Here is a 12,584-nt window from a genome sequence, read left to right as displayed (position 1 = left end):
TCAAACCTGCTTTAGTAACCACCTGTCTACAAAGACCACCTGTCTTCAAAGGCCACATTTGTTGTTTCCCTTGAAAATGGTTTCTCATTGAATCATGTACTAAAGGAACCTGTCTACAAAGACCACCTGTCTACAAAGGCCACTTTTTGTGTTTCCCTTGGGCGGTCGCTATAGACAGGTTTGACTGTATTACCAAACTGAAAGATTAATTCTGAGAAATGTTAATTACAATCTAGGAAGTATCCTCACTCAAATAATAGCATGTGATTTGTGTTTCTCAAACTATGATTCCCTCTATTTTAGATAGTGTATAAGAAAGAAATAGGCCAACATTTATTGATATAACAATGTTGTGACCTATCAAAGAGCATCCTCAAACCTCCATGAAAAAATGTATTAAACCTCCTAGATATTTCCAAATAACATCCTCTTCTGTTGTGGTAAAATGATAAGTCAAACATGGATGAATTTGAACATATATTGGTCTCGTACTCGTGTTGAACTACTGAAAAAGAATCATACCAATAATTTATACAAATTAATTATGATAATGCAAAAAATGAGCTTTTTAAATCCCTTTCTAAATAGGTTTTGTAAAAGACAATAATTAGCATGTGATAATCCAATTTCAATTACTTTCCTGTTTTACATTCTGATTATAACATGGTTTGTGTCTGGTCTTGTCTCTCGATGATATCAATAGCCCATGATGCATACACATAGCATTCATGACAATGTCTTTAAGATACTACCAGACATTCACGTCTATCAGAGATAACCAGAGTGAGTCTACTTCTATTTCTATCTCTTATCACCCAACGTAGCTCCAAAGAATTCTGACAATCTTTGGTCTGTCTTTAGCTTCTGATCCAGGGCCATGTATTTGTGAGGTGCCATCTCCTTGTGTCTGTAAACAAACATTCAAAGAGAGGGTCAATCATAGGTCATCTATAGCAGACTCATACAAAAAAATTAGGAGTAGAGTGAAAATATAATTGATCTTTTTGCAGACAGTTACTTACTTTGATGTCTAAACACAAACTAACAAACTTAGAAACGAAGTTGAAACATTCATTTTAGCCATGAAAATGTAAGTTTACCTATTTTTCACCAATACCCAAGATTAACTAAACTAAATTTGAACAAATGACCAAGTGAAGTCTACAATTTAAGCACAAGTGAATTTGAAATTATTTGTATCGTTTCATCACATGGTTTTCATGTCACCTGCTGAGATTTCTTACATTTTCCCCAAAAGGTACAAACACTATGTGTATCTCAGCTTCATTGTATTTGCAAAGATCAGTCAAGATTTCTGGTTTCAGAGTATGGCTTACATAAATACATAAATACATAATACATAAATTACTGAGAACCAAAGTAACCTCCAAAATACACATACATTATAAGACCCATTTGAACCAATGTACATAGAGAAAATGGCAGAAAAGCACTTTACCTGTTGAGCCTCAGTTCAAGGATGTGTATGCGGAACATAGCTTCACTGCAATACTCTAGATACTCCTCTTCATCCTCTTTCTGCATGTTCATTTGGTTGTTTTGGTACCATGTCTGTTTCTTATGGAGCTCAACAGTTTCCTAGAAGATAGGTAACAAAGTTTAACGTTACACTACTATAAAACAGAATACTGAAACATTAACAATTAAAAAAAATACAAATTATATATCATCTAGTCTGAACCAAAAGAACTTTGGTTACAAGAGTTTAAATGCAAAGTTTATTTATTGTAAGAACTGCTATTGTGCAAATGAAAGCAAAGTTGATAGAAATTAGATCCTTCCTAATTAAATGTCATCAATAAATAATTTACATTTGTACATGCCCAACTAACACACATCTTATGTGTATGCATAAAAAATCAGTCTACACATGGTAAAACTCCTCAATCAATTTCATTAAACAAATAACTGTTAAAGTTGCAGTCATGACATATAGGGAGAACAAATGGTTTAGACTCTATACACTCCTGACAGGAGCTTACCTTTTCAAATCTGGACTGAATAAGGTTAGCTTTATCAATGAGTCTCATCTTAAGATCAGCTAGACAATCTTCTTTGAGCTTTAAGGCTTGCTGTCTGTTTAGTTTCTCTGGGTCTCCAATCTGGGCCAGGAATGGGGCAAGGTAGTCCAGCTCCATCTCCTCTCTACGTTTCTTCTCCTCCATCTGAAGTCGCTCCTAAAGAGAGAAAGAAAACAATTTTGGATGGATAAGTTAATTAGGAATGAACCAATTCTGTTAGCTGTCATTATCTACAATATCTAAGACCAATTATTGCTTGACAAACTGGCAATGCTAAGCATCAAAATAAAAATCACTTGAGAATATTACAATAGTAACATTTTATCATAAATGATAAAAAATACTTTTCCAGTAATTCACCATACTGCTTTTAACCAGAGTTTTTAATTTATATCATGGGATCATTCACTTTAATGATGAGTGCTGCATTTGTTTCAACATTCATTAGTTCAAGGATATGCTAACCCACAAATCTCACCCATCAGTTCACACGATTCTGAGGGACATGGGGGTATGTTCTAAAGGCATTTATGTCATGACGCAGCATCATACTTTATACTTTCTACAATGTTTCCTTTCATAATTGATTGAAGGTATGAGTCAATGTTAGGGGGGGCGTGACAGTCAGTGACATGATAGTAGCAGGGAGAAAATGAGCATGAACTCCATTTTCTACTTACCCTTTCAATACGATGTTGTTTGGCTTTCTCATTACGCTCTGTATCATAGACGGATATGTCTAGGTCTGACCTAGCCTCCTCCTCTTGTCTTTCTGTCAGAATTTCTTTTACCTGTAAACATAAAAAGAATCAATATTCATGTAAATTTGTATTTTATAATCTATTCTATTCATGATTCTTCAGAAGTGGTTTTTGAGATAATTCATTATAGTGCAACAACACTTTTAAGAAATCATAATAATCTCAAAAAAAGACATAAAATATCCTTAATTTTGACATAAAGTTCTATACATTACAAAACATACATTAGCAAGCTAAAATTGACAATATTAGTAAGAGAATTGTATATTTCATAAAATATTAATTGTTATACACATTCTTTTTACTGACTTGATTTTTCCTTTTCATACTGATACTCAATGATTCAGTTAGAAATTAATAGTATACAATAGCCAGAATAGGATGAATTACCTCTTCCTCTGAGTCCCTAACACTGTGCACAGTCTTGTCTTCCTTGTCGACCAACTCCCTCAGAAGATTGTAGATAAACAGGTTCTTGGGAGGTTCAGCTAGCGGATCCACCCTGAACGTAGAGGTCATGTCTTGTGAGAAGGTCAGCACAGCACCCTTGTCATTGGCATTCGGAGGCTTGATAAAGTCTCGGGTGGAGGCGGTGATCTTGTCGTCTTGGTGATGGAAGGTCAACTGGATGCGGTCTTCTGAGATGAGGTAGATGCACTCTGCAATGTCCTCGTTGGCTGGCTTCGCCTTGTTTCGACGGAACTTCTCTACAATTTTCTGCAGATGGACATAAATATAAACAAAGACATATCAAATCTCTCACTAATTATGAGTTTACCCGAGGAAAATACATTAAACAACTTGACGACGATAAGTTTCACAGAAATTCATTCAAATTGTTAGAGATTGGGATATGTAATGTAAATTGAGCTTACATGTTTAAGATGATTGTATAGCACATGCTCCTGTGACAATTGCTCTACTCAATTCTTAACCTCAACCCTGGACCAAACACTAAACCTGACCCTAACCCTAACCTAAACCCCAAATAGCAACCTTCAATATCTTTCACAAAATAAAGCCTACATGTAGAACCATTGTTATCAGTGCAAACATCAGAGCATCAATAAAGGGACTTTGAGGGGAAGAACTCATGTTTTGGGGGATTAAATTGATACAGTCAAGTCATTTTGAAATAAATGGATAATAAAAAGGAAAAAAAAAAAAGCTTACCAAGATAGGTCTTGGATTTGACGAAGGCAAGGATCCAGCAGGCTCTAGTTTCTTGGGTCGTTTACCAAACACCACATGACAGTATAAGAGGAAATCATCCCTGTTATCAAAGTGTTCAGTCATCTCCAGGGCATTCTCTTCTCGTCTTGTCAAACCATCTACTCTAGCATGGTTGTAGAATATCATGGTTCGCTCGCTGTCAGGCCATTGCCCATAGGTTTGCTCTATCAATAAAATACACAAGCAGTAAAGTTATAATAAAAAATATCTGAATAAAAAGAAAAATAGAAAAAATTATAATTAAATATCTTTGAATAATAAGAAATTAGACAAAATAAATTTAAACAAATGTTTAAAAAAATATATATATTCAATTTGATTGAATTCCTAAGATTCTAGTGAACTTTGCCACTTTAAAGGTGAAATTCAAAGAAAATCACTAATATGTCAACTTATATAATGTATCACTAGAAACTGGTAAGCTAACAGATGGCCATCGTACAAGTTTTAGGTCAACTGCATATCAGGTGATTTATAAAAATACAAATACAACCATCTCCATAGCAGCTGGGATATACAAGAGATTCGCCGGAAAAATAACAATGTTTTAATGACGTCACTATATGGACCAAAACTGCCCAAGCAGACGACATCCCATAAAGAATGAACATAATTGCAAAGCTATTATTTCTCAAATTATAATGAGTTTAGTGTATATAAATGTAATGGCATGTCAAACCATTCAAAATGGGATATGACCCGATTCTGATAACTTAAATCTTTTGCTTGTAAATACACAGGATAGGGGTTAATTAACAATCAAAGAAACTAGATTTTCAAATTGAAAACCCCCCGGAATGATATTAAGGACGGCATTTGTTCCCTCTTGAAACGCCAAACATACCGCGGTGTGCGCAGCTGAATATACAATGGCGTCTTATTTTGTTTACAAGAGACAGATTCCTTTATTTTTGTATCGCTGCATTTGTCATCAAAATAAAACCATGCGCAGGGTTTAGAGTGAGGGAATAGATTATACATTTAGCCTGACGGTAGTGAAGTAAGAGAAAGAACTCAAGAGAAGATGAAAACACAGGCACTGAAAATGTGTGAGATGTCATGGGGCATCCTCTGCTTGTGCAAATTGTGTCCATACTGTGATCTCACACATCTCAGCAGCGCTCGGAGAGCTCTTCAGGTGCTATGCAGGGGCTGTATTTAAGCGTTTTGTAATTTATAATAATCATTACTTTGAATATTTCCAAGCATTGAATTTTGATAACCTTGTCGTATCAAAGTTTCAACTTTGCAATAATAAACATAAAGTTAGTTTTTAAAATCAATGAATATCTACTTTAACTTATTAGATTTTCTTACTTTTATGATTCTACTAAAAAATTTACAAACTTGCCTAATGCATATTCTGAGGCACTTAAAATACAGGAACTTGTCACTTCTGCACAATCATTCAAAGAGCTACCACATTCAACAAACTATGCAGTGATAACATTTCTTTGTTTACTCATTATGCTCCCAATCCATATACTGCATTTGAGTTGAGAAAATCATTGATTAAAAAAATCTGTTTCCAAAAGGCATAAAACGAATCTGAAAATTATTATTTGTACCTTTAAGGTGTAGGGGTCTTCCTTGATGGTAGTATTCTGTAATTAAACCTGTCCTGTGGTTGTGCACTCTTAGATGGAGTTTGTCGCTTCGAAATGAATACGTCTCCTCTACTCGAACAAGATCTTTCACTGCAAAGAGAGAAGGGAAGATATTCAAATAGAATTACAAAAGCATGACTCAATCAGTAAAATTTGCAAGTATGTACTCAGATTAAATGGATCTTGTTTTGGGGAACAAATCTTGATAGAGAGAGAGAACCATGGTATGATCCTTATATATTGCAAATAAATATAAATTGAATATTTGTAATACAGCCAACTTAAACTAAAAATTATGACCAAGTTTAAATTGCTACATTTTCTCTATCATAAGCATTTCAGAGTAATTTATAATGCATAACATTAACTTAATAGAAAATAAAACTTTCAGAGCACAAAAAGATCTTATTAGGCTATGTCCTTGTCATGGTTTGTTGCCAAAAATAATAATTAGGGTACAACAAATATATTCTTTTCTTGTACAGGTCACTTCACATTATGATATAACATTCCTGTGTCCTTCCAAAATGATCAAACCACCAGGCTTTGGATCAACTTAGGCAACCATTAACAGAGCAGAGTGCATTTCTGGGAATAAATTCTATAAAACACCCACAAACTATAGATCTGGGTGAAGAGTAGTGGGTAAAGAAAATATGACCATATTGTCAAGTTGTGACTTACTCTCTTTATCATGATAGATTGATAGCCTGATGATGAGACCATCCTTCATGAGATAGTGAGCAAACTTCTCCAGCTTTGCTCGTTTGTAGGTGAGTGTCTTCTTGCCCTGTGGACAGCGTGACTGGAACTCCTTGAGGGTCAGTTCTAAGGGACTCACCCAGGATGGAGGCATGTCCAGATGCTTCTCTTCCTCTTTCTCTTCATCCTGATTGCAGATAATGAATCAATTGAAAGGGGTGTAAATTAATCATTAATTTCATTAATAATTTTTATCTAAGGCATCTGACAATGCATCTGTGAAATGTGAAGATCATCCATTAAGCTCAACTTTTAATTAATCAATCGAATCAGACATTTAATTGGAGGGATGATCAATTAATAGTAATGAGGTTGTATAACACATGCTTCACGGTAATCACTCCTTAATCAATTAACTATCTTATTCAAATTCCCAACTTCAAACTAACAGGTGCGTATAGCCAGGGGGGGGGGCGGTGGGGGCAGTTGCCCCCCCCAAAAAAAAAACGCCGGCAAAAAAAAAAAAGAGAGAAAAAAAAAAAGAAGAAAGGAAGAGGACGTAGGAAGAAAAAGGATTAAGAGTCGAGAATGGTACAACAAATAGTCTTCTTTCTCTAATCATTTATGAAACGTCAGAGCTTTCGTGCTATGCACGGAGGAAGGGGAACTTGTTTTAAACAAGGATTAAGAGTCGAGGAGGTACAACGAATCGTCTTCTTTCTTTAATAATGCAATGAAACGTCAAAGCTTTCGCGCTTTGCACGGGAGGGGGGAAACTCCCCCCTTCATGCACCCACCCCCCTAGTGAGTGCGCTATGCGCGCTCTGTAAGTGATTTGCACGCTTTGCATGCTCACTACAGCCCCCCCCCCCCTAAAATGAAATCCTGGCTACGCGCTTGCAAATAAAAAGCCTAAATCTAAAATCTATCTAAAATTTTTGATAAGATATAAGGTAACAAAACAGCTGTTTTTTTTTTTTTAAAGACATAAAAAGCAATATGCTTCACATTTCTGTATCTTATGACACAGAGCTCAGTGAATACTGCCTAGGATCTTTGTTGTGTGCAGTCGCCATTCACTTACATACCTCATACGACTAAGGTTTTTGGCATTCTTTTTTAGATATATCTCCTGTATCATCATTCTCTACTTTGATCTTACCTCGTCATCCTCAAAATCCAGAGCATCTTCATCCATGTCAGGTATATCTAGGGTTGGTTTCTCATTGCTTGGAAACATGAACTCCCATCTCACACAGTCACCCAGGTCAAACAGCAAGTCCTATCAAAATAAGAAAATAGCACAATAAGTCCGACATGGGAAATATTTCTTCTTTGCCTACTTTCCATCTAAATTAAGTCAATCCAAAATTTACTAGTCTACAAATTTACAAGCTATGCATCGTAAATCAGATGTCATTAGAATATTATGAAAGATTCATTTTTCTAAACTCTTTAACCGTCAGTATATACATTTTTTTTAATCTTTCAAGAAAAAACCCAATTTTCAGTTTAAAAATACACAGTACCGGTATATTACTAGAATTTGGTTGGTTTAAACTGCTTAAAGAAATCTGAAGATCAAGACATGATTCAGTCAGCTCATAAAGAACATAAAAATAGGGCATCTGGCATTTTAGTGGCAGAGGCATAAAAAACAGATAATGAGACTATTGGCATTGAAACTTGATCACAGATGGTACACCCTCAAAATGATTGCATTATGAGAAGAAGAATTTACCTTGCATCCATTTGAGCAGTCTTGCATATTAACCCAGTAGTTGTGATTATTCCAGAGTGATTCTATACCCAGATAGCCATCATGCTGTGTGGAGTAGCTGTTACCGGTCAGTGGTTCGATGAAGAAGTTTTCTGGAACCTCCCTCTTACCACTGAGGACCAGTACCCAGCAGTGGATTCTCAGACCATACAGCTCATCCGATGGTGGCTTCTCAAGTTCCTGCATTACAAAAGAAAATTATCATCTCATTAGGAAAACCAATAACAAAACTATTAATTTTCTCTTTATTTTAGCTACAAGGTAATAATAAATAGTTTCTGGCCTGAAAGGTCTCTATCAATCACATTTTTGGCAGCCCAGCATATGCAAATGATTATCATATGTGTATGTAATGGATTGAATTACAACTTGTTGTCCATAGCAGTTAATATGAAGCAAAACATCTATTGCATACCTGCACACATTTGAAAATAATTAATTGCACCATTAGCGGGGTCAAGGGGCAGGGCAGGGCAGGGCTAACCCTGTAAGTTGGGGCTCTGATCGGATCGGAAGATCGGAGCGACACCCTTGCACCTTTGATCGGTATCGGATCGGAAGATCAACAAAAAAAAATTGGCCGATTTTTTTTTTTTTTTTTTTTTTTAATGACAAAAATTTTCAAGTTTTTGGCTATCAAATGCTCAAAAAAAATTCATGGCTAGGATTATTTTGTCATTTGGAGTTGTTGTAGACCATGTTTGTTGATATTTAGTGCCTTTTTATGACTTTGAAATTAACAATATTGGTCTAAGAGCAGAGGCAAAACATGCGGGCCGCCATCTTGAATTATAATGTAGGTATGCATTATAATTCAAGATGGCGGCCCGCATGTTTTGCCCCTGCTCTTAGACCAATATTATTAATTTCAAAGTCATGAAAAGGCACTAAATATCAACAAACATGGTCTACAAAAACTCCAAACTCCAAAATAATCCCAGCCATGAATTTTGTATGAGCATTTGATAGCCAAAAACATGGAAATTTTCGTCACTAAAAAAAAAAAAAAAAAAAAAAAAAAAAATCTGACGATTTTTTTCCAATCATTTTATTTGATCGGCGATCAGAAATTATTCGCCGATCACCCCCTGATCGGATCGGTATCGGCGTCCGATCCGATGATCGTTTACAGGGTTAGGCAGGGCCCCCGTGAGGTATAGGGGCCAGCACCCCCTGAAGCTGAAGCTTTTTGGGGCAAAATAAAATGAAAAGATGGGCTCTGTTTTACGATAGTTATTAGTACATATTATCTTTATACATTTTTTACATTTGTTTAAACAGTAAGTAAGAAGCTTGAAATATAATAACCCGGTATATCATATATCTCTGCAGAATATCACATTAGAATGAATAAGAAAATCAGTAAACCTATAAGCGCATTAACACTACATGATGAAAATAAGTTTTGCAGTTTTTAAAAGTGATGATAGAAAAGAAATAATAGCTGGATTGCTGCATCACTGACCTCTTGCTTTTCCTCCATCTCCTTCTTCCTTTGTTGCTCCTCTTTGGCTTGTTCTGCCTCTTTCCTGGCTTCCATCTCCAAGATGAACTTACTCCTAAGATCCTTGGGAGGTTTCACTGTATACTTCCTCATCTCCTTCTTCTTCTCTTCTTTTTTGACCTTCACATCAAACAAGAGAGAATGATTAATAATAGTTTGTGTTTATCTTCTCATTCTTTAAAGTCCTACCAATAGTACATGAAATGCTGTTTAATAATACATAACTACATGAGGCAAGAACATACCCAACCATTACAGGTGCTATACCTGTATACATATCAAATCAAGCTTGCTACTGTAAACTCCTGTTACTTAATTGCTATCGGTATAAAAAACAACTGCGAAATAAAGCATTTGAATTAAGCTGCAAAATTTGAAGAAAAGATAAAAAAAAAGTTCTAATAAATAATGAAGCTGCACACTTACCTCGTTTTTCTTCTTCATGAGTGGGCATATTTCTCTGGTTTCATCGCACAGTGTCATCTCTCTAGTAGCATACCCACACACCACATATGCATCATATCCAGCTCCTAGCAGCAGAGAGCAAAGCAATGTACTCATCTCAAAACAATTCCCTCTCTGTCGTCTCAGCACTGTGGTTGAAGATAGCAATGATTTGGGCTGTACAGGGATAATAAAAGAAAGGGAAAGTCTACTTTAGAATGCTCGTGTTTCACAAAATTGTTAAGAAAAATAAAGGTTTGTGATGGTACACAGCATTTATGAAGATATTTCCAATCATGAATATAACTGCATAAATACAAATAGATCTAAAGGTAATAAAAGCATAGACATATTTGTCAAACTTATTCCTTTGATCCCCTTGAATATTCATTACACAAGTCTAAAATTTCATACTTTACTTTTGGAGAAGCCACAGATATTTATGTCTAATCTAACAGTGAACAAATAATCATACACAACAGCATGGAAGCAAAGACCTAGCACTCGACTGGGCCATATATTATTTCATACAGCATTACAGGGAATGGCAAAACCATGAATGAGTATCAAAATACATATTTGAAATTGCTTACCAAATCTACAGGAGGATCAAGTGGATCAAATGTGACATAGTCTGAAACAAATTCTGCACAGCCATCATAGTCATACAGCTCCTGGAATGGAAGTGTTGTGGGCCTGATCGTGGTACACACAAACTTTTCCACTCCACACTCATTGAGAGGGCAAAGAAGGAGTGGTTTACGATCTCTGTAGAGATGGACATACTGGCGCCGGAAGTTCTCTGCGTAGGCCAACACCAGTTTCTCCTTGTTGTCATTCTCTTTGTAGGTGAGAGGATAGCTCTGCATAGGAAGATCTGCAGGCGTCCTGTAAGATTTCATGAAGAAGTTAACAAAACTTAGACATCTGATTGTCCATATTACTCGTTATACTGTTAGGGTCTAATAATGAACAGAAATAATTAGAAAGATATGACCGCATCAAAAACAACTTGAAATTCTACAATATCAATATTTTTCAGTCATTATTTTTCCCCGCAATCAACTTAAGACAATCTATACCTTAGAACCCAGATATACAAATGAAATTCTTCTAAAAGTTAAACAAGCTGAATTAAAGGTGTTTTGCTATAATTGACCGTCTGCCATCACATCATATAGAAGACATTCCAGGTGGAGCCTAGTGGTATAGCCAGCTATCTTGCTCCTAACTCCATAAATTTAATGTCATCAAACTTTGATTTGTACCAAGTAAATAAATTTACTCTAGATCTAGACTAGTCTACTCACTACTAATAGTACTTGCAGACTTCACTTTGAATGAATACTTTTTGTGTTTTGCACACAGTACACACATTACCCCAAACACCAAACACCAACAAAATTAAAAATACACAACTTTTTTGGCGCTTGTTCAGAAACCTATCCAAAATCTGACCCGAACTTCGGCGAGGAGATACCCTACTAAAACTACCCAAAATGAAGCAAATATTCATTAGACCCTAAATGTCCAAATAAAGATCTTGAGTTAAAATAAAAGTTGTTTTTATTGTTATTTGTTATTTTTGTAGTATTTTTCGGAAAAGCGATGATATAAGTATACACTTTTTCACAGGTTTCCCGGCATACCGGTGGGTTGCGGGCGGGCACGCGCCTGTGTGAAGTTATCTACCGTAATGAGGATTTACGACATTGTGAAAAAGTATGGGTCTAGATCTAGACCCATCAACATTTTTCCGAAAAATACTCTAAAAATAACAAGAAAATTGACACAAAACAGGTAATAAACATTACGACTTTTAACTCAAGAGTTTATTGTGGACATTTTATTTAATGAATATTTACTTCATTTTGGGTATGTTTTACTTGGTAGACCTCTAGACTCTAGGGTAGACCTATCTCCACGCCGGAGTTACGGGTCAAATTTTGGATAGGTTTCTGAACAATTAAGCGCCACTTTTTCAATGATATTGTTGGACTTAACTTTAGTCTACATTTGTAAGTAGTTGATATTTTAATCTTTCGTTGCATTTCCATTTTATTTTACAAGATTTCATCCTTACATGTCTATTTTAGGAGGTTGCAAAACAATTTGGTCGAGCTCATCTTTCAACTCGTTGACTGCTTCCAAAGCATCAGCTGGAATTTCATTCTCTGCGTCCTCTTCTTGAATTGTCCCGTCATCGGCACCACTATCTACAACTATAGCTGGACCGTCTCCTACTCCTTCCATAATGGAAAAATTTACTGGCAGATTCTCTCAGAAATAATTTTTCTTCTATGAAACTTGAATTTCTTTTGCGCTTGTAATTGTGCACAAACGAATGGAGACACGACAACAACACAAGATCAAGAGCACGATCGAGCGCAAGCGAACGAGTATGGAGATAGATCCCCGTACTGTACTACTCACAGCTACTTGTATACAGATATCCCTGCTCCATAGCAACAATGCAAAATATAGTTCAATATCTAAACTCAATAATGTAGA

The 12,584-nt window shown here is 35.7% G+C and overlaps 1 protein-coding gene across 1 annotated transcript; it reads right to left on the bottom strand.

Annotated features, from left to right (window-relative positions):
* Window positions 1-636: 636 nt before the first annotated feature.
* On the bottom strand, window positions 637-12,480 carry LOC590655 (dynein regulatory complex subunit 7). The gene is made up of 14 exons (XM_030999639.1): window positions 12,157-12,480; window positions 10,667-10,961; window positions 10,056-10,250; window positions 9,591-9,749; window positions 8,087-8,305; window positions 7,508-7,627; window positions 6,328-6,532; window positions 5,605-5,733; window positions 3,977-4,200; window positions 3,194-3,520; window positions 2,723-2,833; window positions 2,004-2,198; window positions 1,460-1,599; window positions 637-907 (listed from the first exon to the last, which is right to left on the bottom strand). The coding sequence occupies exons 1-14, from the start codon at window positions 12,324-12,326 to the stop codon at window positions 802-804; spliced, it is 2,595 nt and encodes an 864-aa protein (XP_030855499.1). The 5' UTR covers window positions 12,327-12,480; the 3' UTR covers window positions 637-801.
* Between the last annotated feature and the right edge of the window lie 104 nt (window positions 12,481-12,584).

This window comes from Strongylocentrotus purpuratus, unplaced genomic scaffold (assembly GCF_000002235.5).
Source record: "Strongylocentrotus purpuratus isolate Spur 01 unplaced genomic scaffold, Spur_5.0 spur5_scaffold_5, whole genome shotgun sequence".
In the NCBI taxonomy this organism is placed as follows: domain Eukaryota; kingdom Metazoa; phylum Echinodermata; class Echinoidea; order Camarodonta; family Strongylocentrotidae; genus Strongylocentrotus; species Strongylocentrotus purpuratus.
Note: the sequence above shows the minus strand (reverse complement) of the source record. Positions and strands in the feature narration are given on the sequence as shown.